The 23,670-nt window shown below is 49.2% G+C and overlaps 1 protein-coding gene across 2 annotated transcripts in view; it reads right to left on the bottom strand.

The window, feature by feature from the left end:
* Adamts9 (ADAM metallopeptidase with thrombospondin type 1 motif 9) overlaps nt 1–23,670 on the bottom strand; it is a 157,095-nt gene that overhangs the window by 6,320 nt on the left and 127,105 nt on the right. For both annotated transcript variants that reach the window (XM_027954537.2, XM_027954538.2), the window contains 8 exons: nt 22,628–22,798; nt 18,708–18,902; nt 17,067–17,199; nt 16,542–16,636; nt 16,361–16,455; nt 16,123–16,256; nt 13,766–13,857; nt 7,117–7,221 (listed from right to left, as the gene is read on the bottom strand). In XM_027954537.2, coding sequence (XP_027810338.2) covers nt 7,117–7,221; nt 13,766–13,857; nt 16,123–16,256; nt 16,361–16,455; nt 16,542–16,636; nt 17,067–17,199; nt 18,708–18,902; nt 22,628–22,798 — 1,020 coding nt within the window. The remainder of the gene's footprint in view (nt 1–7,116; nt 7,222–13,765; nt 13,858–16,122; nt 16,257–16,360; nt 16,456–16,541; nt 16,637–17,066; nt 17,200–18,707; nt 18,903–22,627; nt 22,799–23,670) is intronic.

Raw genomic sequence — 23,670 nt, 5'->3', positions numbered from 1 at the left:
CATTCCCTGCCCTATTTTGTATTTTATTTAGAGACAGGGTCTCATTGAGTTGCTTAGGGCCTGGCTAAGTTGCTGAGGCTGGCCTTGAAATCATGATCCTCCTGCCTCAGCCTCCTGAGCTGCTGGGATGATAGGCATGTGCTACCATGCCTGGCCTAATTTCTCATTAAAATCCAAAAGCATCCAGAACTTAGCATGGTGTGTGGCTTATAGTGATGCCAAACACACATCTATTAATGAGTAAATGAGTGAATGAATGAATGAATGTGGCTGAAACTGCCTTGTGTTTCTGAAATGTGGAACACTGCCTTGCTTTAATGCTATAATTGTTTCTGTTAATTGTAGCATTGCATTGCATTATGTATTTACCATGTCACTTACATCCTTTTCCACCTCCCTCTCCAAACCATGTTCCACTATTTCTGCTACTGGGACTAACACAATGACGAAGAGATCAGGGTCTTAATTTCAGGGTGTCTTTGGGCTGTGTTCCCAGAACTGGGTGAAGGGGTATGAAGATTTGTGTCAGGTAGCCCATCTGTGAAGCCTCCTGCAAACAAAGGATCCCCTCCTTTTCTTTTTATAAAAGAAAGAAGGAAGTGTGGGGGAGGAGGAAGAAAACAGTGAGTTTAACTATGAAGAAGAACAAAACATTTTCTCTTTAGTTTAAAACTGAAAGAGACCCTGTCTGGAAGAGTTCTTCCTTCCTTCTTATTGGGATGGAACCAGAACCTTGCCAATGCTAGGCAAGGGCTCGGCCACTGGGCTCCTCCGAGCTCAGGAGAGTTGTTTCTAGGACCCTACTTGGTTCTGGTTTTAGGGGGGCCATGTTAGTTCTGGAACTAGTTGGTACAGGTACTAGGTGGTACAGATACCAACAAGAACTGGGTTTGATGACAGAACAACTGATCCCCTAGCTAGGAACTTCTCCCAGGCATGAGTCTAGGGCTGGTGCCCTTCAGGATGCTAACATGCTAGAAAAGTCTTTAGGATCCTCAAAGCTAAGCTTTACCCAAACTCTCCTCATCCAGCAGAGGAGGTAACTTGAACCAGATTTGCCTGGGACTGGAACAGGCTCCTGAAAGCCTCCATGTGCTGGGGCATCTGTAAAATGGAAAGCACGAGAGTTTCTCTAACGTGTTTGCCATAAGCACTTAATAAGTGCTCAGCAAAGTGCTTGGCCCAATGCACATGCTCAGGAAGGGTTTGCTCTCTTGATCATAAAGGCATTGTGGGGGGGGGGGGCGGGGGGCTCTCCATCCTGTTTTCCTGAGGACGAGAAAAAAATGTGGGTAATTATAAGATTATAAAATTGAAAGGTAAACGTGGTTCAGGCTTCACGCCAATCCTTTATTGGAAGTCTGTTAATTTGATTTAGCTAAAATTCATTTTTACTATAAGATAAAAAAAAAAGCACCATACCAAGCAAGCAAATAAGATAAACACAACTGTCATGGAGACAGTGTCTCTTTCAGGGGAAAAAAAAGCGAAAAAAAAAAAAAAGTAGATAAGAAGCATCCACCCACACAGCATGCAGTGTTAATTTTTATTCCTTCATTAGAGTGGGCCTTCCAGAATTCTCTTTTCAGCTAATGTGCAATTAGCGTAGTTCAAACTATTACATATAAGTCAAACGGATGGATCTCTGTTGCATTAAGAAGGGCTTGTATTTTACACTTGGCACTAATTTTTTTCTGCTTTCTCAGTTATATAACTAGGGAGTGACTACCGTGATTTAGGAAGGGCTGTGCTTGTCTGATGGCAGGGCATTTACCGGCGTGTCTTTGGAGGGCGCTATAAGGGGAGCCTGCTGGCCTGGAAGGTGGGCAGTTTGCTGAGAAAACCCACAGAGATCCTAAGTAATGGACACATGATTTTAGGACCCCAAACTGAAATGTTAGGGTTGAAATCATGTGCAAAGAAATTTGCTCTTGACTATTGGCTATTGCGCATGAACACTATTCATATACATATATGTATGCATATGCATATATACACATACATATGTGCATATTCCAAATTTAGTCCTTGAAAGTTATGTATATACAAATATATGTATAAACATGGCCAGTTTCTATAAGAATGTACAGAATAAAAATGCATGCATGGCCAGGTGTGGTGGTGCATACCTGTGATACCAGCGGCTCAGGAGGCTGAGGCAGGAGGATTGCAAATTCAAAGCCAGCCTCAGCAACTTAGCAAGGCCCTAAGACAGTGAGACCCTGTCTCTAAATAAAATATAAAAAGGGCTGGGGAATGTGGCTAAGTGGTTAAGTACCCTTGGGTTCAACCCCAGTACCCCCTAAAAATTAAATTAAAAAAGAAAACCATCTTTCATTAATGTTTAATTCCAAAACAACTCTGATGGCCCTTTTCCAAATGCAAAGAATGTCAGGTAGATGGCAGGATGTAGAGAACAGTCCCCTGTCCCCTGCCCTTAAACACCCCCCAGGCACACAGGGTACACAAAGCCCCTTGCCCTCCTGGCCAGGAATTCCCCCAACCCCAGGGCTCTTTGTGTTGCCTGGCTGTACAGGCCTATTCTAGAACCTTCTTCTGGGCAGCTCTGAGAAGGGCATTTGGGGTGCAAGGGGATTCTGGATGTGCTCGAAGGGCATTTTTGTATCCTGAGCACACTGGTGAGTTGAGGGGCTCTCCCCTGGCAGAGGAGCTCAGAATTCCATCATCTTCTCTCAGATCTCACCTCCGGGCCATGGTCCTGCCCCCCATGCAGAGATCTAACGGATGAGTAGAAACTCACCTGCCCTCATGCAGAGATCTAACGGAGCGCATGGAAACTACTAGGCCCTGTGCTGAGTGGGCGCAGCCAAAGCATCTGCTTAGAAGTCTAGAGTGGGCCCACGTGCACAGGCTCACTCAGCTCACACCACAGTCCGAGGTTCTTGCACTCAGATAAGCTCACTCCCTAGATTGCTCTGCCTGCCTGCAACATTCACACCGGGACCTTGTGACACCCACAGCCAGTGCTCCACTCCTGTTATCTTCCTGGTGACATGCAATCAACTTCACTTCCTTACTCCATTTATGCTTCTCAAGAACCCAAAGAGACGAGGGACACTACAGTCTGCACGGCACAGATGAAGAAAGCAAGGCTCCCCTTCTCTGTGCAGCCACTGAGGGCTTGACTGAGGCACCCAAGGCGGGGGCCTGCTGCAGGCTAGACTGAGCCCGACACCCAATGACATCAGGCTTGTATTCCTCTGCCCACCTCATCACCTTGCTCTCCCAAGAACTGACCTCACTCTTAAACCTTGCTATCCCAATCCTTGGTGGTGTGACAGCCGGGAGGAACACACAGAATTCATATCTGTAAACTGCCCAATAAATATCTACAGTAGCCTTCCTCTTATCTGAGGTTTAACTTTTCACAGTTTCCACTATCTGTGGTCATTGGAGGTTCAAAAATATTAAATGGAAAATTCAAAAATATTAAATGGAAAACAATTCATGAGTTTTAAAGTGTGTGCCAATTGGAGTAGTGTGATCAAATTTTTTGTCCTACCCAGGATGTGAACCATCACTTTGTCCAGTGTATCCATGCTATATATGCTACCCTCTCCTTAGTCACTTAGTAGCCATCTATCAGATGGACGTTCATGGTACCACAGTGTCTGTGTTCAAGTAAACCTTATTGAGTAGCCCAATGCTACATCACAATGGCACATCCTTCACCTCATGCTGAGAGCCACGGCTGAGTATTGATTGACAGGCGCTCACTTCATCCCATCGAGTAGGTTCTGTATCATCGGACATTGTCACAAAAAGGGTGAATGAGTACAGCATAGTCAGATATTTTGAGGGACCACATTTGCATAACTTTTACTATGATATATTGTTATGATATTTCTATTGTATTATTAATTATTGTTGTTAATATCTTACTAGCTCAGTGGTTAAGTGCCCCTGGGTTCAATCCCCATTACCAAAATAAATAAACAAACAAACAAATAAATAAATAAAATACAACTTTCATTAATTTTTAATCCCAAAGCCACTCTGATTTATGGCACTCTTCCAAAATGGCACACATTTTAAAACGTATGAATTGCTTGTTTCTGGAATTTTCCATATGCTATTTTTGGACTCCAGTTGACCACAGATACTGTGCCTGATTTATTAAGTTAAGCTTTGTCATAGATATGAATGTACAGAGAAAAACCTAGTAATTCTAGGGTTTGGTACTCTCTGAGATTTCAGGCATCCCCTTGGGAATGAAGGAGGAACTAGTGTATTTGAATTACAATCATGGTTATTTTTCTGAGGTGAAAGTAGGAGAGAGTTCTTTTCATGGCACACAAGGAAGTCAACAACAGTGAACTTGGTGTTGAGGCTTCTTTTTGGCGGGGTTTGCCCCTGGTGGTGAGGCAACACCTCAGCTCTGCATTGGCCCCCGAGATCCAGTTCGACCTGAATGTCCTGATTTTGCTTTGAGTGTTGCCTGGGGAAATATTTTATTGTTAAGCAAGTTTGGAAAAGGGAGGCTTTCACCTTTGGAAAAGAGGGTGTTATAAATGGCCAGGGTCCACACTGCAGAGGGCTTGTGCCTCGGTCCCTTAGGGCGAGATGGCAGTGAGCATCGGGTGGGGGCAGGTTATTGCACCGTTTCCAAAGCGTCTCCCATGCACACTGACTCTGTGGGAATATTAAAAGGTGTGCCTTTGACAGGTTTTGTGGTTGCTTTAAGTTAGGTCAGTGGGTCTCAAAACAGAGTTACTGATCAGGAGCACCAGCATCACCTGGAAACTGTTATAAATGTACAATCCTGCTGGGTGTGGTTGGGATGCCTGGCAGACACCTGTCATCCCAGTGGCTTGGGAGGCTGAGGCAGGAGGATTGGGAGTTCAAAGCCAGCCTCGGCAACTTAGTGAGGCCCTAAGCAACTTAGGGAGGCCCTGTCTCTAAATGAAATATAAAAATAAGGTTGGGGATGGGGCTCAGTGGTTGAGTGTCCCTGAGTTCAGTCCCTGGTACCAAACAATCAATCAGTACACACAAAAACCAACAAAACAAAACAAAACCAAAACCCCACACAAACCCTGTTGAGGCTTACACACACTCCAGCCTGGGAACCACTGCCTGAGGGGAATGTGGGTTTGAATAAAGTCCTGTGGGTTTCTTTCCTGTGTGCTTGCTCCAGTCTCTAACATGGCAACGCTCTCTGTGACTCTTCAGGAAGGAGATCCCACGTGCGTCTTTCCATACGAGGCCGTGGAGACCCGTCATCACTGAGCACCCTTAGGGGACCCTGCTCTGTGGTCTAGATTGAAGGTCAGGCACAGAGCAGCACTTGTCCAGGCTGCCAGGGGCCATGAGGTGTCCCAGATCCGGGTATTCATAAGGAGAGCTCCACAGGCCCTGGAGATTAATTTTGAGCTCAGGTTCTCTAAACTGTCATAGAACACACACACACACACACACAAAAAAAAAAAAAAAAATGGTGACAGGCTATTGTCACACCAGCTTCCTCCAGCTCAGGCAGAGTCCTCCCTGCAGGCGTGAGGAAGAGCCTTTGCAGTGATCATTCTCTCCATAAGGTGGCGCTCCAGGCTTTCATTATTTTTAGTTTCCCCTGAAACTGCAGTAAGGTTGCCAGAGGCTAGCCCGCCATTGCCACTCACATTATGCAGTTTACTGAGATGGTTGCTTCCCCACACCTTCAACCATGGTTTTGGAAATTTTTTTGGCGGGGGGGGGGTGTACTGGGGAGTGAATCCAGGGGTGCTCAACTACTGAGCCACATCCCTAGTCCTTTTTTATATTTTATTCAGAGACAGGGTCTCAGTGAGTTGCTTAGCACCTTGAAAAGTTGCTGAGGCTGACTTTAAACTGTTGATCCTCCTGCCTCAGCCTCCCCAGCCACTGAGATTACAGGTGTGTACAACCACACCCTGCTGGACAGTCAACTTTTATTGTTGTTGTTGTTCTGGGTCACTGAAACAATGTATATTTAACACTTTGTACACAATAAAACTATATTAACTTTATTTTTCAATACTACTACTACTACTACTAAAATCCATAATGCACAGTTGCTGGAGGGAAGAGGAAAGGCAAGAATGCTGTAATCTCAGGGCACATTCTTAACCCTGGGGGCTGTTTCTGTTCCTTTCAGTACTATGAAAATATTTAACGATCAAATTGTGAGCAATCGATATGGCTATTTAGTTAGTTCTATTGGAGGTCAGTGATTGATTGGCTCAGGTTGAGAAAAGAAGGAGTGAGGTAGATTTTTTTTTTTCTTATTCTTCGCAAATGTAACCCTGGCACTTAGAAAAAGGGATCAGGAAACAGATTTCCTCCAGAAGACAAAACTGGGTGTCTCCCTTCCCAGAGGTAGGGCACTGAGTTGCTTCTGTATATTCTGATTTTGACTAGGCAGAATTATTATTGATAAGATTGCCACATTGAGGGAATAACGTCCACATGTCCCTTAGACCACACCTGGAGCACAAGATTTAAAAGCACTAACAAACTAGAGCAAATAAATAAACGAATTAATTTAAAAAATAATAAAATAAAAGCATAAAAACCTGATTACTGTACAACCTGCGTATGTATCCCTAATTGTCCAGAGATATCACTTGGTAAGTTATCCCTCTCTTCCAGACCCATTTGAATTGCAGTTGTCTCTAATTATTTTAAAAGGGGGGAGTGGGTGGGAGGCAGGAATGGAGGCACACACCTGTAATCCCAGCAGCCTGGGAAGCTGAGGCAGGAGGATCTCGAGTTCAAACCCAACCTCAGCAACTTAGCGAGGCCCTTAGCAACTCAGTGAGACCCTGTTTCAAAGTAAAATATTAAAAAGGGCTGGGGTTGTGGCCACAATGACTTGTTGCAAGGGCATGTTAGAGGCTTCTCCCTGCTTTTAGCCTCCAGGCCAGGCGGCCTCAACCACTGGGATGGTTCACACAGTCACGGACTGAGAAGGACCTAGTAGCCCCATGAGGCTGCCACCCTGGACTTCAGTCCTACATTTTCTTCCCGAAACTTTGCAAATAAATGGCAGAGCACACTCGCCCTTGGCACCACCACCGTGGCTCCAAAACCTAAGAAAGGCTGAAAGCAAGCCCCGCCCGTGCCACCCCGCAGCCTTACCGGCGACTTCTTGATGTCGGAGACGGCGTAGTTCCCTTGCGAGGTCCATCTGGCCGAGTCCGTCAGAGACAGGCCCGTCCCGTGGAGGTTGATGCTAAACCGACCCTGCAACAAACGGGGCCGACACAAAAAGGCCTTTTAGCCCACGTGATGTCCCAAGCCACCGCAAGGGGACACCAGGAGAGGTGCCGGGGAGGTAGGAGGACGTTAATGAGCTCTGATGGCCCCTGATTGTGGAGGGTACTTCGTTTGGGGCAGGGCCAGGCACTTTGCAAGCATCGCCTCATTTTTCCTCGCGAGAGCTCTGAGAAGGGGTTTCTTTACAGATGGGGAAACTGAGGCCAGGCGGTGCGGTGTCCCCGCTGGAGCAGGAGGAGGGAGGCTCATCCCGGCCTCACTTTTACATCCTCCCCCTCCTCCTCCTCGACTCGGCCTCCCTAGCACGGCCATTCTGGTGTTGCTCACAATTATCAGATTCCTCCGGGAACAAAATGCCACCGTGTAATTTTTCTAACAAGATCTCGCTGCCAAAGCGTCCTGGGCTTCGAGCTCCCCGGGGCGCTGGGCACAGAGTGGCCTCGGCACAGCGGGGCGGGACTTCAAAGAGGAGGCGCTTCCCCGCGCGGCCAGCAGAGGGCGCGCTTGGCCCGCGCAAGACCGCAGGACCCGCCGGGCTGCTCCTTCCAGGCCAGGGACACAGTGCGCAAAGGTTTCCTGGGTGCTTTGCAAAGCATTTATTCCTAAGGCGCGGAGCAGCAGAGCGATCCTCTGGCTGCTCCCTCCCTCTGTTTCTCTCTCTTAAAAATGACCCTGCAAAGGCCTCTGGGACCGGCTGCTTCTTGGAGGCTTCCTCCCTGGTGAGCAATTTCAGGGCTGGACATATTCTTATGTGCAAGCTCTCTCTGATTCGGACGCCCCAGTGCTTTCATCAAGACACTCCTTACAGAGCAAAGACAGAGTGGGAGCGGGTGTTCACGACCAGACAGACCCCAGTATGAGGTTAGCTCTTTTACCAGCAATTAGATCCTGGACAGATTTTTTAGCATCTCAGAATCTCAGTTTGTCCATCTGTAAAATGGAAGATAATAATAAAAGTAACCCCTCAGATGCTGTAGTGAGGGAGAAATGAAATCATCCCCAGGTAGGGAGCAGAGATACAAAACCCCTGATATCTGTCCTGCATTTTCTAATTGTGTTGTGAGTTAGTTTACTTTCCCCAATATAACAGTAAGCTTATTGAAGGCAGGGCCTTGGTATTGCTTTATGCATATTAGTTATGGTTTATAACATATAACTAGTCACTTGATGATTATTATTATTAATATTTGGACTATGGGGGTGTTCTACCACTAAGCTACATCCCCAACCCTTTTTATTTTTTTAATATTTAATTCTGAGACAGGGTCTCACTGAGTTTCTTAGGGCCTCACTGAGTTACTGAGGCTGGCTTGGAACTGGCGTTCCTCCTACCTTAGCCTCCCAAGCTCCTGGGATGACAGGCGTACACCACCGTGCCCGGCCTTGATAGACTCTTAATAAATATTACATTCTAGCTGCTCAATGAAGATGTGCAGGACCAGGACTCTCCTCTCCCTGCCTGTTCCATAAACAAGAGCTTATGGACCCCTTTGGAGCCTTAGATTCCACAAACATCTAATGAGGACGAACAGGACTCCTATTCCTGGAGGTGACCAGAGGTTTAGTCTGGTCTCACCCACAGCGGTTCTCAACCATGGGGAAGATTCTTGCTGCCAGAGGAAACCAGGCACTGTCCAGAGACATTTTTAATCATCTTACTTCCTGGCAATGAGAAGAGCCTGAGGATGCGTCTCAGCCCACCACAGAGAGTCCGCCAGCCCCCAGGGTCAAGAACACTGCGCATGGGAAGCCTGGGGAGGGGTGGATCTCTGGGGAGTGGCTGGATCACTCTAGAATGCCGACTCCTTTATTCTCTTCAGTGTGACCTCAGGCAAACGGCTCAGCCCTCCTGAGCCCAGGTGTAAAATCGCCTAGTGAGAACTAACCTGTGACTAGGAGGCAGAATGCTTGTAATTTGTCACCTGGCAGAGAGTAGGAGACATTTGGAAACTATTTTTGGAAAGATTTTCATGACAGTACGACACAGATGTCAGGCAGCGGCCTCAGTACCCAGGTGTTGGTGTTGTGGGGGGACTGTCCCCGATTGTCCCTTAGATCCTGGGTTCTAGCTTCGGCACCCTCCCATCTGGCCATTTGCTTAGTCGCTGTCATTCATACCCGGAGCTGTGGGTCTCACCATGCATAATACCCAGACTGCAAAGTTGCCAAGGATCGGTTTTTTAAAAAAATATTTTTGGCTGTAGATGGACACCACACCTTTGTTTTATTTGTTTATTTTTATGTGGTGCTGAGGATGGAACCCAGGGCCTCACACATGCTAGGCAAGCGCTCTACCGCTGAGCCCCAGCCCCAATGTGATCACCTTCTTTGCAACCCCTCTGATCAGTTTGACCCCTTGCACGGCCTGTCCCAGCGTCCAAGTTCCTAGGGAGTCCAGACCGCTGACCTGGCTTCTGTCCCAACAATGGCCCCAGCTCATCTGGGTGTCTTGTGTCTGAGCACCGATACAGAGTCGACCAGCTCTGTCTTCTCAGCAGGGTAACAACCCCAAACGCAAGAGAGATGGTCCTCACACTCCTCCTGCTTTTTCTGGATCAGGAATCTGCAAACATCCTGGCTAAGTATCCGTACTTTGAAAGCTGAAGACTGTCAAAGAAGCAAAGACCTTATCTGATGTCTTTTTAGCTCTGTTCTGGGACACCCTTGCCCCTAAAGGCTTTACCTTCAAGGCCTAAATGGCGTAAGAGTTGTAGCTATTACCTCCTGTTGCTGATTTAAAAGAGGGAAAGTAATTAAGAGTTAGGCACATCCCCTAGAGATCTGCAAAAGACGTGCTTAGGCCAAAGAGAGATCCTGTCCTCTGACCAAAAGACTATGAGGCAGAAATCTTGCCTGGAAACAGAATCAGAAAAGACATCTAGCCAGGTGCAGTGGCGCATGCCAGTCATCCCGGCAGCTGGGGAGGCTGAGGCAGGAGGATCACCAGGTCAAAGCCAGCCTCAGCCACTTAGTGAGGTCCCAAGCAAATCAGCAAGACCTTATCTCTAAATAAAACATTAAAATAGGGCTGGGGATGTAGCTTAGTGGTTAAGTGCCCCTGAGTACAATCCCTGGTACCAGAAAAAAAAAAAAAAAAAGAAAAGATATCTACTATCACAGATATGGATTCAGATACACTTGGGATCCAATGCAGCCTCTCCCATGCACTGGTTGTGTGGTTCAGACAAGAACCAAACCTCTTCCATTTCCTCACCACATAGGATGCTGGGCTATGGACACAGGGAGTCTGGTGCCTGAGACATACAGGAGGCTCAGTAATGGCAAGCTATGAATGCCAACAAGGGTAATCCCAATAATGCACATGCTTGATCAAGGTGACCGTCTTACACACATACACTCCTGCCATTTCTTTTTTTTTTAATTTTTTATTTATTGGTACTGGGCATTGAACCCAGAGATGCTTAGCCACTGAGCCCCATCCCAGCCCTTTTTTGTATTTTATTTAGAGACAGGGTCTCGCTGAGTTGCTTAGGGCCTTGCTAAATTGCTGAGGCTGGCTTGGAATTCACGATCCTCCTACCTCAGCCTCCCCAGCCGCTGGGATTACAGGCATTAATCACCGTGCCTGGCTCACTCCAGCTTTCTCTGGAGGTGAGAGCACTTCTGTTGGAAAATAAATACCCTAAGCAACAGGAAGAAGAGTCAGAGCCTCAAACAGAGAATGTCCACTGGGGAGATGGTGCAGGGGCAGGGCCCTGGCCTAGCACGCTCAAGGCCCGGAGTCTGATCCACAGGACGGGGTGGGGGTGGGGGATCCAAACAGAGCCCCTCTCTGGTTTCTGCACAGTCACTAGGAGCAAGGACTCATCATTTGCTCCATAGCAGTGTGCACAATCGTTCTTTCTACAAACCTTTCCCCGGAAAACAGATGTGAGAAGTTCCCCTCTCTCAAAAGTACCTGGGGCTCCCTAAACGTCTCAGGAGTCGAATCCCAGAGGACACCATGAGATTTAAAAAAAATGCACATGAGCTCCTCACCGGCTGGGGCTTTTCCCCTTTAGCAATTGCGTTCTTTGTCAGAATTCAGCAAATCCATTAGGCCATTTGTCTCTGAATTATGAAAATAAATGAATGCAAATGACCCTTCCTTCAGTCATGTTTCCCAAAAGATGTGCAGACAGAAATCAGAGACCTCTGAGCCATCTGAAAGAGGCAAGGCAGGCCCATCTATGAGCCATTAAGATTCGACCCGTAGCACCCGGGTGTTGAAGCCAGGACGGCCCTAAAGAAACAGCACTTCAAACGCTTTCAATCCCTGACTAATAGAGGAAAGGCCCCTTTTTACCATTAGGGCCTGTGTTTACCTTCTTTCTCCCTGAAGAGCTCTCTTTTCACTTCCCTAAATGTCTAGGATGGGGCTGAGAAAACACTTCCTTAAAAGAAAATCCCCATGTGTTTGTCTCGGGCCTTCTCTGTGGTTGGGGCTAAATCCATCCATCCTACGGGAGGCCAGTGCCTGAGCACAGCCTTCTGTCCTGATCCCCAGACTTCTGAAGGCCAAGTGGGAAATTCCCAGCAGAGAGTGGAATAACAGCTTTGTGGAGACCTCACATGGACCAAAGAAAAAAACCCAGACCAAGTTCTCTGGACCAGAATCCACAAGTTCATTAGGCTTTGTCCTGCTTCCCAAGCGGAGAAGCTTCTTGCAAAGACTGTTGCTTATTTTGCAAAATTAGCCTAGGCTGATGATTCCAGCATGTTTCAAAAGGCCACACTTCTGGCTGGGTGCCGTGGTGCACGCCTGTAACCCCAGCCACTTGGGAGGCCGAGGCAGGAGGATTGCATGTTTGAGGCCAGCCTCAGCCACTTACTGAGACCCTGTCTCAAATAAATTAAAATAAGATCAAAACCAAAACGGACATGCTTCTGAAGAGACTTGAAAGGGTAGAACTACAGAATGGGCAGATCCAGTAGAAGAGGATGAATTTGCACTTCTGACCTGAACATTGCAAATTTTATAGACCCGAAGCAGGACTAACCCATTCAGCTAATGACTATCCACAGAGCCCCAAGCTTCAGTCCTATCAGACTTCTAGAACATACTATTACATCATGGATATTAGTTTACTTGTTATTCTCCTCAAACAGCTATAAATCCCTCAGGAGATGGATATTTGTGGGTCTCTACTAACCAGAATGGTGCGTATCAGAGAGAACAACTGATCTGTTAAGATGATTCTAGAAGTGTTCCAGCTACAGAATCAAAGGGACCCATATAGGGATTGCAAATTTCGAGACCCCCAGGTCCAACATTTATTTCTCAAAAATGTTTAACGAAATATATCTCACTAATATTTAGAAAAAGGTTCTTCCAGACTGTTTCCACTTAGATGTTTTATAAAACACATGGGAGCTGGGTGTGGTGGTGCACACCTGTAATCCCAGTGGCTTGGGAGGCTGAGGCAGGAGGATTGTGAGTTCAAAGCCAGCCTCAGCAACTTAGTGAGGACCTAAGCAACTCAGTGAGACCCTGTCTCTAAATAAAATACTAAATAGTGCTGGGGACAGGGCTCAGTGGTGGAGGCCCCTGAGTTCAATCCCCTGTACCCCAAAACGAACAAACAAAACATACACAACACACAGGAGCTGGGGGAAGAGCTCACTGTGGCGCTGATGCTCAGCACGCACAAGGCCTGGGATGGATCCTCAGCACCACAAAACCCAAAACCCAAACCAGAGAGGGGCCATAGAGAATACGGCGCTTATTTTTGATCACTAATTCCATAAGCGTTTTCTACATTATGCAAACTTCAGAATTTTGAGTGGCTGAGCGGAGTGCGGTGGGGCCCCTAAAACAGGCTTTTTAGTCAATGGTGAGCATCTCTCTCCAACTCTCCATTCAGGGACATCAGATTGACAGCTTGAAATCAATCATGGGGCATTTTTTTTTTTTTTTTTTTTTTGTACTGGGAATTGAACCCAGGGGTGCTTAACCACTGAGCCACATCCTCAGCCCTTTTTAAAAAATATTTATTTTTTCAGTTATAGGTGGACACAATATCTTTACTTTATTTCCATGTGGTGCTGAGGATCGAACCCAGTGCCTCAGGCATGCTAGGCGAGCACTCTACCTCTGAGCCCCAGCCCCAGCCCCAGCCCTTTTTATTTTGAGACAGGGTCTCACTGAGTTGTTTAGGGCCTCACTAAGTTTCTGAGGCTGACCTTGAACTTATGATCCTCCTGCCTCAGCCTCCTGAGCCACAGGGATTACAGGTGTGCACCACCATGCCCGGCTATACTTGGTGCCTTTTGCCAAATGCAGAGATCAGGCGTGCAGCTCTGGTTACTTTGTTGGGAATCACTCTTGGGAATGGAATCACTGGATTAGACTCTGCACAGATTTGCGAGACCCACTAATGCATATGTCCACACACCCTGCAGAGAAGCTGTTCCCATTTCATCCTTAGAAGCATATGCTAACCGAGGAGGGTGGCCCTGGGGTAGGCAGGGCCGTGGAGGCTGGGTAAGGGGCGAAGCTCTGAGGACATACCTGTGGACACTTGGCAGCACTGTAGCAGTCCCCAGCTGTGGCAAAAGGCACGGGGTGCCCTTCACTTGTCCTTGCAAACTGTAGGTCAGTGGCTGTTGGGGGGGAGAAAGGGTTAAGGGGAGAGGAAGGGAAGAGGGGGGCAGGGAGGCAGAGAGGGACAGGATATGAGTGAGGAGAAAGAGGGAAGAAGAGGAGAAGAGGAGGAGTGAGCAGGAATGGGAGAGAAAGAAACAATTCCAAGGATTAGCCAGTAACTGGATCCAGATGTGCTGCGGGGGTTCCTCCTTAGATCTGTGGTTCGGAGACAGAGCTTCGCTCCTGGGGTTTATCGACACTGACTCTTCTCCCCCCAGTATGGAAGCCCAAAGGGAGTTTCACGGGACTTTGGAATCTAGTCCTACATAAATAAATAGGTGAGTCTCCTCCCTGAAAGGCACGACCCCTGAGGGACCTTCTGTCACTCTGCCTCCCAGGCTCAAGGCCGGGGCCAGGGGAGCTTTGCCAGCCACTCAGGGCCTATCCCCCGAGGGTCCATCTGTCCTTCTGTGGCCTGGGCACCCTGATTGCCAAAATGTGGAGCAATTAGAACCCACATCTTGAAATGATTAATGGCAGTTTCCCAAGTGTAGCTAACTGGAGTTTTTTTTTTTTAAAAAAAAAGGAACAAGAAAAAGCTGATTAAAATACTGCTGACCCAGAGCTTGCATTTTTAACCCTGCCGCAGCTCCAGAGACCAGTTCTGCAAGCGCCTAGGAGCCATCAAAGTGAGAAGGCCGTCGGACATGTCTTCTAGTGGGACTGGAGGCCGGAGTTTATTTATCTTTATTTATCTTCTACCTTTTCTTTCTTTCTTTTCTTTTTCTTTTTGGTAACTAGAGATTGAATCTTGGGGCACTTAACCACTGAGCCCCATCCCCAACCCTTTTTTATATTGTATTGAGAGACAGGGTTTTGCTAAGTTGCTTACAGCCTTGCTAAAGTGCTGAGGCTGGCCTCGAACTTGCGATCCTCCTGCCTCATCCTCCGGAGCCTCTGGGATCATAGGTTTGCGCCACTGAGCCCAGCCTGCTTTGTTCTTTTCAGGAATGGCCAAAGCCCTTCATCTTTCTGCAGAGAACCACACTCGGGTGGGAGGGAAATGGGAGAGCTTTGTTCTGCAGGCTGAGGTGCCTTCCAAGGGGAGAAACTGCAGTCCCTGTGCCTTGAGTGCTCATCAGTCCGGCCGAAGGCAATTAAAAATATGTTGGAACAAATCAGGTTGAATCTACCTCGAGAGGAAAAGCGATGCATATTCTGGTTCAATGTTAATGAGGAAAAATTCATTATTCATCATTTCCGTTTTTCCTCTGTTCGAGGGAGCATGTTTGGATAGTTGAGCTGTCTTTAAGCACTCTGGGTGATTAATGTCCCCAGCAGAAATGCAGGGTGGCCAGAGCATGGAGAAGCCCTCCTGCAGGCTTGTTAGAAAAGGTCATTCCGTGCTCCATGTTTCTTCTGGAAATTGACAATCAGGTGGAGTTTCGTTTCCGCTGTGTTTGGGGGCACTGTGCTGGTGGGAGCTGATGGGATAAAATCTGCTCACCTCTGGGGCTTTGCACCTACTGTCTGTTCTAGAAGTTTCTGCTTCCGCCTTTGCTTTCCTCACGCTGACACCCCTGTGCCTGGCTGACCATGTTTTTTTCTTTTTCGTTTTTTGATTGAGCCCAGGGGCACCTAACCACTGAGCCATGTCCACCACCCTATTTTTTAATTTTTATTTTGAGAGAAGAGCTTACTAGTTTGCATACAGTCTCCTTAAATTGCTGAGGCTGGCCTCAAACTTGCTCTCCTCCTGCCTCAACCTCCGTGAGCAGCTGGGATTACAGGCGGGTACCACCGTGCCCTGTTCTGGCTGACCCCTTTTTGGGGTGGGGGAGGTACTGGGGATTGAATTTAGGGGCCCTCAACCACTGAGCCCCATCCCCAGCCCTATTTTGTATTTTATTTAGAGACAGGGTCTCCCTGAGTTGCTTAGTCCCTGCTTTTGCTGAGGCTGTCCTCCTGCCTCAGCCTCCTGAGCTACTGGGATTACAGGCGTGCAGCTACCAAACCCAGCCTGAGCCCTTCTTGATCCTCAGGTCATAGTAAGTGTCATTTGTCTGTGGTGCTGTCCCGATTTCCCACACTGCCACGGGGTCCTTCTAAGGGACTTGGGACTTGGTCATTCATCATAAATCTGCCGGGTACAGTACAGGGAGTGAAGACCAGACCCTGCCCTGGGGCATCCTAGCTGGGGACTGTGGTTACCGAAATGCAAGCCCTCGGCCTCCAGCCTCACCCCAGCCTCCGCGCACGACAGTGGGTGGCCCCGAACTCACTGACTATCTGCATGCTGCTCACGTCCAGCCTGATCTTCTGGAAGCTGGAAAACCCGGCGGCCGTGTAATCCTTCCTGCACGGGCAGTCATCGCGGCGGCTCCCATTGTAGGGACACTCGGTGGGGTTGTGCAACCTATGGGAAGGACAGGAGGCTCGGACAGGAGGCTGGGGTGGGGACGGCCCGGTTTCCTGGGGCTCCCCGGGCATCGCCTGGCTGTTTCTGAGCCGCTGTCCTACCTGTGCCCGTAGACCTCGGAGAAGTTCTCGGCGTCCCCGCGGGCCAGCGTCACATACTCCTTGGGGCGGTCGGACTTCATCCCCGCGCAGAAGACCTAGGGAGGCCGGAGGAGGCCATGGGGAGCGGCTCGGGGACATAGGACAGATGGGTCCCCAAACACGGCTCCCGGATGACACTCACCTTCAGGGGTTTCCCCCTGATGATCAGGAAGTACTCGCCGTCGTCTCTGGCACCGGTGAGTCGTTGGACCTCCCTGCAGTTCTGGGGTAACTCGCCTGGAACACCCGAAATGCAGAGAGGGAGTGGATGCTCCCAGATGGGTGGGGACCGACAATAAAATGGATGACGTCCTTGGCACCAAGATGTATGAGCAAAGGGGAGGATTTTTTTGAACAATAGTATTATGGCCTGGGGTGGTGGTGCCCGCCTCTAATCCCAGAGGCTGGGGAGGCTGAGGCAGGAGGATCGCAAGTTCAAAACCAGCCTCAGCAAAAGTGAGGCCCTAAGCAACTCAGCGAGACCCTGTCTCTAAATAAAATACAAAATAGGGCTGGGGCTGGGGATGGGGCTCAGAGGTCGAGTGTCCCTGGGTTCAATCCCTGGTTACCCCCCCGCAAAAAAAATCCTGCCACTGTGTTTCTAAGACAGATGAACAAAGAACCCCGTTCCCAATGCTGGAGAACGGGCTCCTGTCAGACCACTTACAGTTATAAATATTATGGCAGGTTTTTTGTTCCTCTGGCTTCAGATCAGCGGGACATAAGTGGCTGGGCTGGTCCTCGTTGGTTAAACACTGCACCGATCTGCTCATCACCCCGACGCCGCAAGACACGGAGCACTGCGAGGGAAACCAGGGTCAGCGGGAGGCTGTCAACCCAGGCTGGCATGGGCTTCTGGCCGGGCGGGGCTCAGAGCCCTGACGTCACGGGCAGGGTGACCATTCAGACCCCATATGGATGATAAGCAGCCGGCATGTGCTGAGCACTCACTATGGACCAGTCTCTGTGCTAAGCCTTAGACATACACATTTTAGCTTTCTGCATAGGTACGCAACATACCCAGGAAACACTTTTACACATGTGTAAAATTACATGTGATTATATGCATACATACATTTTTTTTTTTTTTTAAATTCAGGCTGCACAGTAGTCCTGTGAGATAGGACTACCATTGCCCTGTTTTTACAGATGAGAAATTGAGGCTGAAATGTTAGGGAATTTGTTAATGTCATGGTGAGGCCAGGATTCAAATGCTAACCACTTACTCTAACCATCTTATACTTGTGTGTGTATGTTGGACACAGGGCATTGAACCCAGGGAGCTGTACCATTAAGCTACAGTCCCAGCACCCTGCCCCTTTTTAATTTTAAAACTTGCTGAGTTGCTGAGGCTGGCTTTGAACTTGTGATCCTCCTGCCTCAGCCTCCTGAGCTGCTGGGATTACAGGCGTGTGCTACTGGGTCTGTCTGGCACAAGTCACCACATACTTGTGCCTAATCACCTTTTAAGAATGGGAGTCTCATAGCCCAGGCAGGCGGCTGCAGCAGTTCTCCAGCAGGGCTGACTCAGTTCAAAATCCTCTGCCTTGTTGAACCCGTAACACCATGACATACTCCCAACACAGGACAACAAGAACCTACAGACTCCCTGAGAACAGAGGCTGCAAGACATAGCTGCTACCGTCAGTAACTCCTGCCAAGGGCCAGACTCCAAGTGCTTTTCATGTTGTTTTATTTTTAAAGTCCTGGGGATCAAACCCAGAGCCTTGTGCATGTTAGGCAAGCTCTTCAGCAATGGGAGACTCCCCCAGCCCTCCTTTGAAAGGAAAGGGTAGTAAGTGTGGCACGGTGGCACACCTGTCACCCCAGCAACTAAGGAGGCTGAGGCAGGAAGATCCTGAGTTCAAAGCCAGCCTCAGCGTCTTAATGAGGCCCTAAGCAACTCAGTGAGACCCTGTCTCTAAATAAAGTACAAAATAGGGCTGGAGATGTGGCTCAGTGGTTAAATGCCCCTGGGTTCAATCCCTGGTACCAAAAAAAAAAAAAAAAGTAATTAAAATACACACACACACACACACACACACACACACACACGATAAAATTGGCCATTCTAACCATTTACATATTAAGCCTTTTGCTTATTGACATTTCACCTCCACCCACTGTCTAGATGAGGAAACCGAGAGCTGTCCAGCTCACATTGCCCTGGAAGGTGGCCAACCCGGGATTCAGTTCCAGCCCAAGTGGCTTCCAAGCACAGAGCCGTCCTGTCAGAAACCAGAGAGGCCCCTCTCCTGCTCTGTGCAGCCCAGCACTAACGTGTGGTCTGGTGGGGCCCTCTACTCACGCTCCCCCAGTTGCCGACTCTCCAGGCGGCCGAGGTGGGGCAGGTCCCGGGGTAGCAGGGGCGGACGCTGGCGGGCTGTGGGCCGGGGCAGGGGGCACTGGCCTGGTAGGTGTACTGGTAGCTGTCCTTGCCCGCGTAGACCTCGCTGCACGACACCAGCCTCTGCTGGTAGCCCTTCCCGCAGGTCACCGAGCACTGTGGACAGGGACAGAGGGCCCCCAGGGAGCTTCAGGCAGGGCTCCGGGGGTTGCTCTCCAGCTGGCCCTGCCTCCCAGGTGCCTAGGGGCTCTCCCGTGGCCAGCTCTCGAAGTCCATCACAGGGCGGCCCAGGCACCCAGGGGACAGGCAGCCCAGGCACCCGGGGGACAGGCAGCCCAGGCACCCAGGGGACAGGCAGCCTGGGACACTCCCACACCTGGGGTTCCCACTGCAGGGAACTGGGGTCCCTCCAACCCCTCTCTGCCTCTCCAGGGGAGGAGGAGCAGGAGGATCCGTAGTTGTCACCAAACTGTGGTCTTCCAAACCTACAGCCACCACATCACAGAAGCCACCGACAGCCAACCCATGAGCTGCCATTTTGAGTGTGGAATGCAAACATTTAGCCAGAGGGGACTTGGGGGGAGGGTCCCTTCCCTGGGAACTGAGTGCTTCCACACGGGCCTGTCTCTTCTCTCCCTGGCCAGGGATCATCTTGCTTCCTCCTGCCCCCCAGTACTGGGGGTTACTCTAAGGGTTCTTTACCATGGGCCATGTCCCCAGTCCTTTTACTATGATGATGATGAGATGATGAACCTGGGATTGAACTCAGGGGTGCTTAATCACTGAGCCACATCCCCAGCCCTTTTTATTTTTTATTTTGAGACAGGGTCTCACAAGATTGCTTAGGGCCTCTCTCGGGGCTGACCAGTGCTTGCAGGCATCGACCTTGGTCTGTCCTGACTTCAACGAGGCTGTATGTTTGAGAAGATGGGTGCTGAGAGCCCTGGCCCCTACACACCACAAGCAAAAGCAGCCCACCAGCCATTCCAGAGGGGCACAGGCGGGCACTTATTTGCTGAGGATACTGAGCCCCAAGTATGGCCAGGCTTGGTTCAGAGGCCTCCACTCTCTGAAAGGAAGCTGGGAAGAGCAGATCCTCTCAACCAGCTGCTAAAAGCCTTGTGAAAATGTCCCTTGCTCCTGGGTTCCTCCAACCAAAGCAGACCAGAGTGTTGAAGGGTTTGAGTGGCCCCTCTCTGAGGAGGGAAAATCATGCATGTTCTGCCTGTGCTCCTGGTTCGGGTCTTATATGTGGGATTCTTCATGAGCTGTCTTCCTGATCTAATTTGAAAATAAACCAGGTGCAGAGGCACACACCGGTAATCACAGCAGCTGGGGAGGCTGAGGATCGCATGTTTGAGGCCAGCTTCAGCAATTTGGCAAGGCCCTAAGCAATCCAGCAAGACCCTGTCTCTAAATTAGAAAATCTACAAAAAGGGCTGGGGATGGGGCTCAGTGGTTAAGCATCCCCGGGTTCAATCCCTGGTACCACACCCAAGAAAATAACCATCATAAAATAAAATAAACAAATATATAAAGAAAGAAAATAAAAAGAAAGCACAGGACGGTGTCTCCTTCCCAGCAGGACCCTCTAGGCCTCACTGGAGGGCATCTCTGTCTGGGGTGGAGCTTGTCTTTGCAGGTCTTTCTCTGTTCTCTGCCAACCTAGAGGGGGTGACCTCCAGAAGGACACAGAGAGCTCTCTAGGAGCAGAGGTCCCAGGGACAGAGCATGCCTTGCGGTGGCACTTGCATGTTCACAGATCCTTCTAGAAGGAATTGCTCTGCCAACCCCTCTCTGCATGTCTCCCCTTGTAAGCTCCCTTCCTTGTGGTCCTTCCGTCTGTGTCTGGTCCTGTTTTAAGGCTTCTAGACCGTCTGCAGATCTGCACAGTTTTAAATTCATAATACAGCTGAAAATCCGATGAAGTGTGGGACTATTATTTTTTTTTAAATCTTTCTATCTCCTCTGTCAAGGGTTTCGTGTTGTATTAAAGCTATAAGAGTGACTTGACTGAAGTCTTAGAAAGAAATGCAAACTCTTTTAACATGAAAAAGCAGCACATAGAAGATTGGCTGAGAGGAGGCTGTCATAGAGGCTGAGAGGAGGTTGTCATAGAGGCTGAGAGAGGCTATCATAGAAGGCTGGGAGGAGGCTATCATAGAAGGCTGAGAAGAGGCTGTCATAGAGGCCGAGAGGAGGCTGTGAGTCTTGGCCAGTGAGAGGCACAGCAGCTCCAGCCAGCTCTCAACTGAGTAGCACTTGATGGAGCTCAAGTCAAGAAGCAGAGTCCCCAGGAAGCAGAGGAGTCCACAGTCACAGGGACAGAGCCCTCAAGCGGGAGAGAGGGAGGAAAGGCAGGATGTCTTTTCCCCTGAGAGCCAGGGGTGGCTTCCTGCGAAAGCCTTGGGGACAGAAGTTGGGGACGCTGTCTGATGAAGAAATAAGGGGCAAAGAGAAGACCAGAGGAGCCACTTCCCATGAATCCCTTCCACCTCCCTGGCCTCAGGACAGTTGGGATGCAGGCCTCAAACTCGACGGCAAAGACTTCTGAACTCTCACCTGGGTCACATGCTCCTGCCTGGGGAACTGTCCGTCTGTTTCCTAATAGCTTGACCCGGTATCCCTTCACCCTACAGAGGCACAGGGTGTGGCAGGGCAGGACCACTCCTCAGCCAGGACCCCTGCCGTCCGGCCGCGTAACTCCAGCGGGTTCTCTTCCTTCCTGGCCCAGCTGTCCAGAAACGTGGCCCCTCTTCCCTGATTTCCCCAGAGAGGCCACACAGCTGGGCTTTTGTGTGAGGCCTCCTAACTCCCCAATGCAGCCTCGTTTGTGCCGTTGCTATTTCCAACCCTGTGCAGGCCAGGCCAGTCACGTCTGGCAAGGCCAATGTGGATTTCCCATTTCACCAATTTTGCCCAGAGAAACAGCGATCTTCTGTGATATCCAAAGAACCTCAGGGGTCTATCTCCCCTGTACACCCCTCTACTCTGCCTACCTAGACACCCCTCTCTATCGGTCAGTCCACACAAGTGATAGCATGATCATCTTCTTTTCAAACCTTATGATTTTTTTTTTTTGGCGGGGGGCAAGGATTGAACTCAGGGTCACTGGACCACTGAGCCCCAACCCCAGCCCTATTTTGTATTTTATTTAGAGACAGGGTCTCCCTGAGTTGCTTAGGGCCTCTCTTTTGCTGAGGCTGGCTTTGAACATGCAATCCTCCTGCCTCAGCCTTCGGAGCTGCTGGGATTATAGGCATAGGCCACCCTGCCTTGTAAACCTTATGATTTCTTTTTAATACTTATATACTTAGTTTGGTACTGAGGATTAGATTCTGGGGTGCTTTACTGCTAGACTACACATCCCCAACCTTTCTCTTAAATTTTATTTTATTTTTTAAACTGGGAATTGAATTCAAGGGCATTTAACTATTAAGCCCAGCTCTATTTTGTATTTTATTTAGAGACAGAGTCTAGCTGAGCTGCTTAGGGCCTCACTGAGTTGCTGAGGCTGGCTTTGAACTAGAGATCCTCCTGCCTCAGCCTCCCCAGCCACTGGGATTACAGGTGTGCACCACTGCACCCAGCCCTTCTTAATTTTTATTTACTTTTTAAAATGTAAGCCTGGGTCTCACTATGCTGCTAAGGATCTTCTTGCAGTCCCTGTCACAACTCATCATCTCATCCAGCGGAGTCTGTAGCAGGAGGAGTTGAGGGAACTGAGACCCTGCTGCAGATCTCCCCAATTTGCACCCAGGACCCACCCGAGAGCACAAGGGTTCTCAGGGCAGAGCTGGGAGGTGGGTCCCTGTCCCTTCCCTCAGCTGCTCCCAGGCCAGGCTGACCTGGAGGCGCCCCACGTGTCCCCGGGACCGTACCTCTGACCACTCGCCCGTGATCCACACGTACTCGCAGGGCTGCAGGCTGCAGCTCTCGCGCTCGGCTGGCCGCTGGCCGGGGGCGCAGTGCGCGCTGTGCACCTCCCCTTCGCGGGCGTCCACGCACAGCACCCGGCGGAACCGCGAGCCCTCCCCGCAGGTCTTGGTGCACTGCAAGGACACAGAGGTGGGAGAGAAGGTGAGGCCCGACCTCCGTTGTCCCGGGCTGCCTGCTGTTACCTGGCCACCTGGTTCTGAGCTCCTAAGGCTGAGGCCCCGTCTTCTGAGAAGTCCCTGTTCAGCTCCTTTGCCCACTGATTGATCGGGCTGTTTTACTTATTTATTTTTTGTAGTTGTAGATGGACACAATACTTTTTTATTTAATATTTATTTATTCATTTCTATGTGGTGCTGAGGATCTAACCCAGGGCCTCCTCACACGTGCTAGGCGAGCGCTCAGCACCAGCTTCAGCCCAGCCCTGGTTTGTGTGTGTGTGTGTGTGTGTGTGTGTGTGTGTGTGTGTGTAGTTTTTAGAGTTCTTTGTATAGCCTGAATATTAATGCTCTATCTAAGGTGCAGGTGGTAAAGATTTTCTTCCATTCTATAGGTTCTGTGTTCACATTTTTGATGGTTTCCTTTGCTGTAAAGAAGCTTTTTAGTTTGATTCTTGATTTTACTTCCTGTCTTGTTGAGGAAGTTGGTTCCAAAGTCAACATGGTGGAGAACTGGGCCTATTTTGGGCCTACTTTGGGCCTACACCTTCATGTTTATAAGCAGCTCAATCCACAATAGCCAAGCTATCGAACCAACCTAGATGCCCTACGGACAGATGAATGGATAAAGAAACTGTGGTACCTATACACAATGGAATATTACTCAGCCTTAAAGAAGAATGAAATTATGGCATTTGCTGGTAAATGGATGGAACAGGGGACTACCATGCTAAGTGAAAAAAGCCAATCCCCAAAAATTAAAGACTGAATATTCTCTCTGATGTGCACATGCTAACACACAACAAGGGAAGGTAGGTAGGGAAGAATAG

The sequence above is a fragment of the Marmota flaviventris genome, chromosome 1 (assembly GCF_047511675.1).
Source record: "Marmota flaviventris isolate mMarFla1 chromosome 1, mMarFla1.hap1, whole genome shotgun sequence".
Taxonomy (NCBI): Eukaryota; Metazoa; Chordata; class Mammalia; order Rodentia; family Sciuridae; genus Marmota; species Marmota flaviventris.
This window is presented reverse-complemented; position numbering and strand designations above follow the sequence as displayed.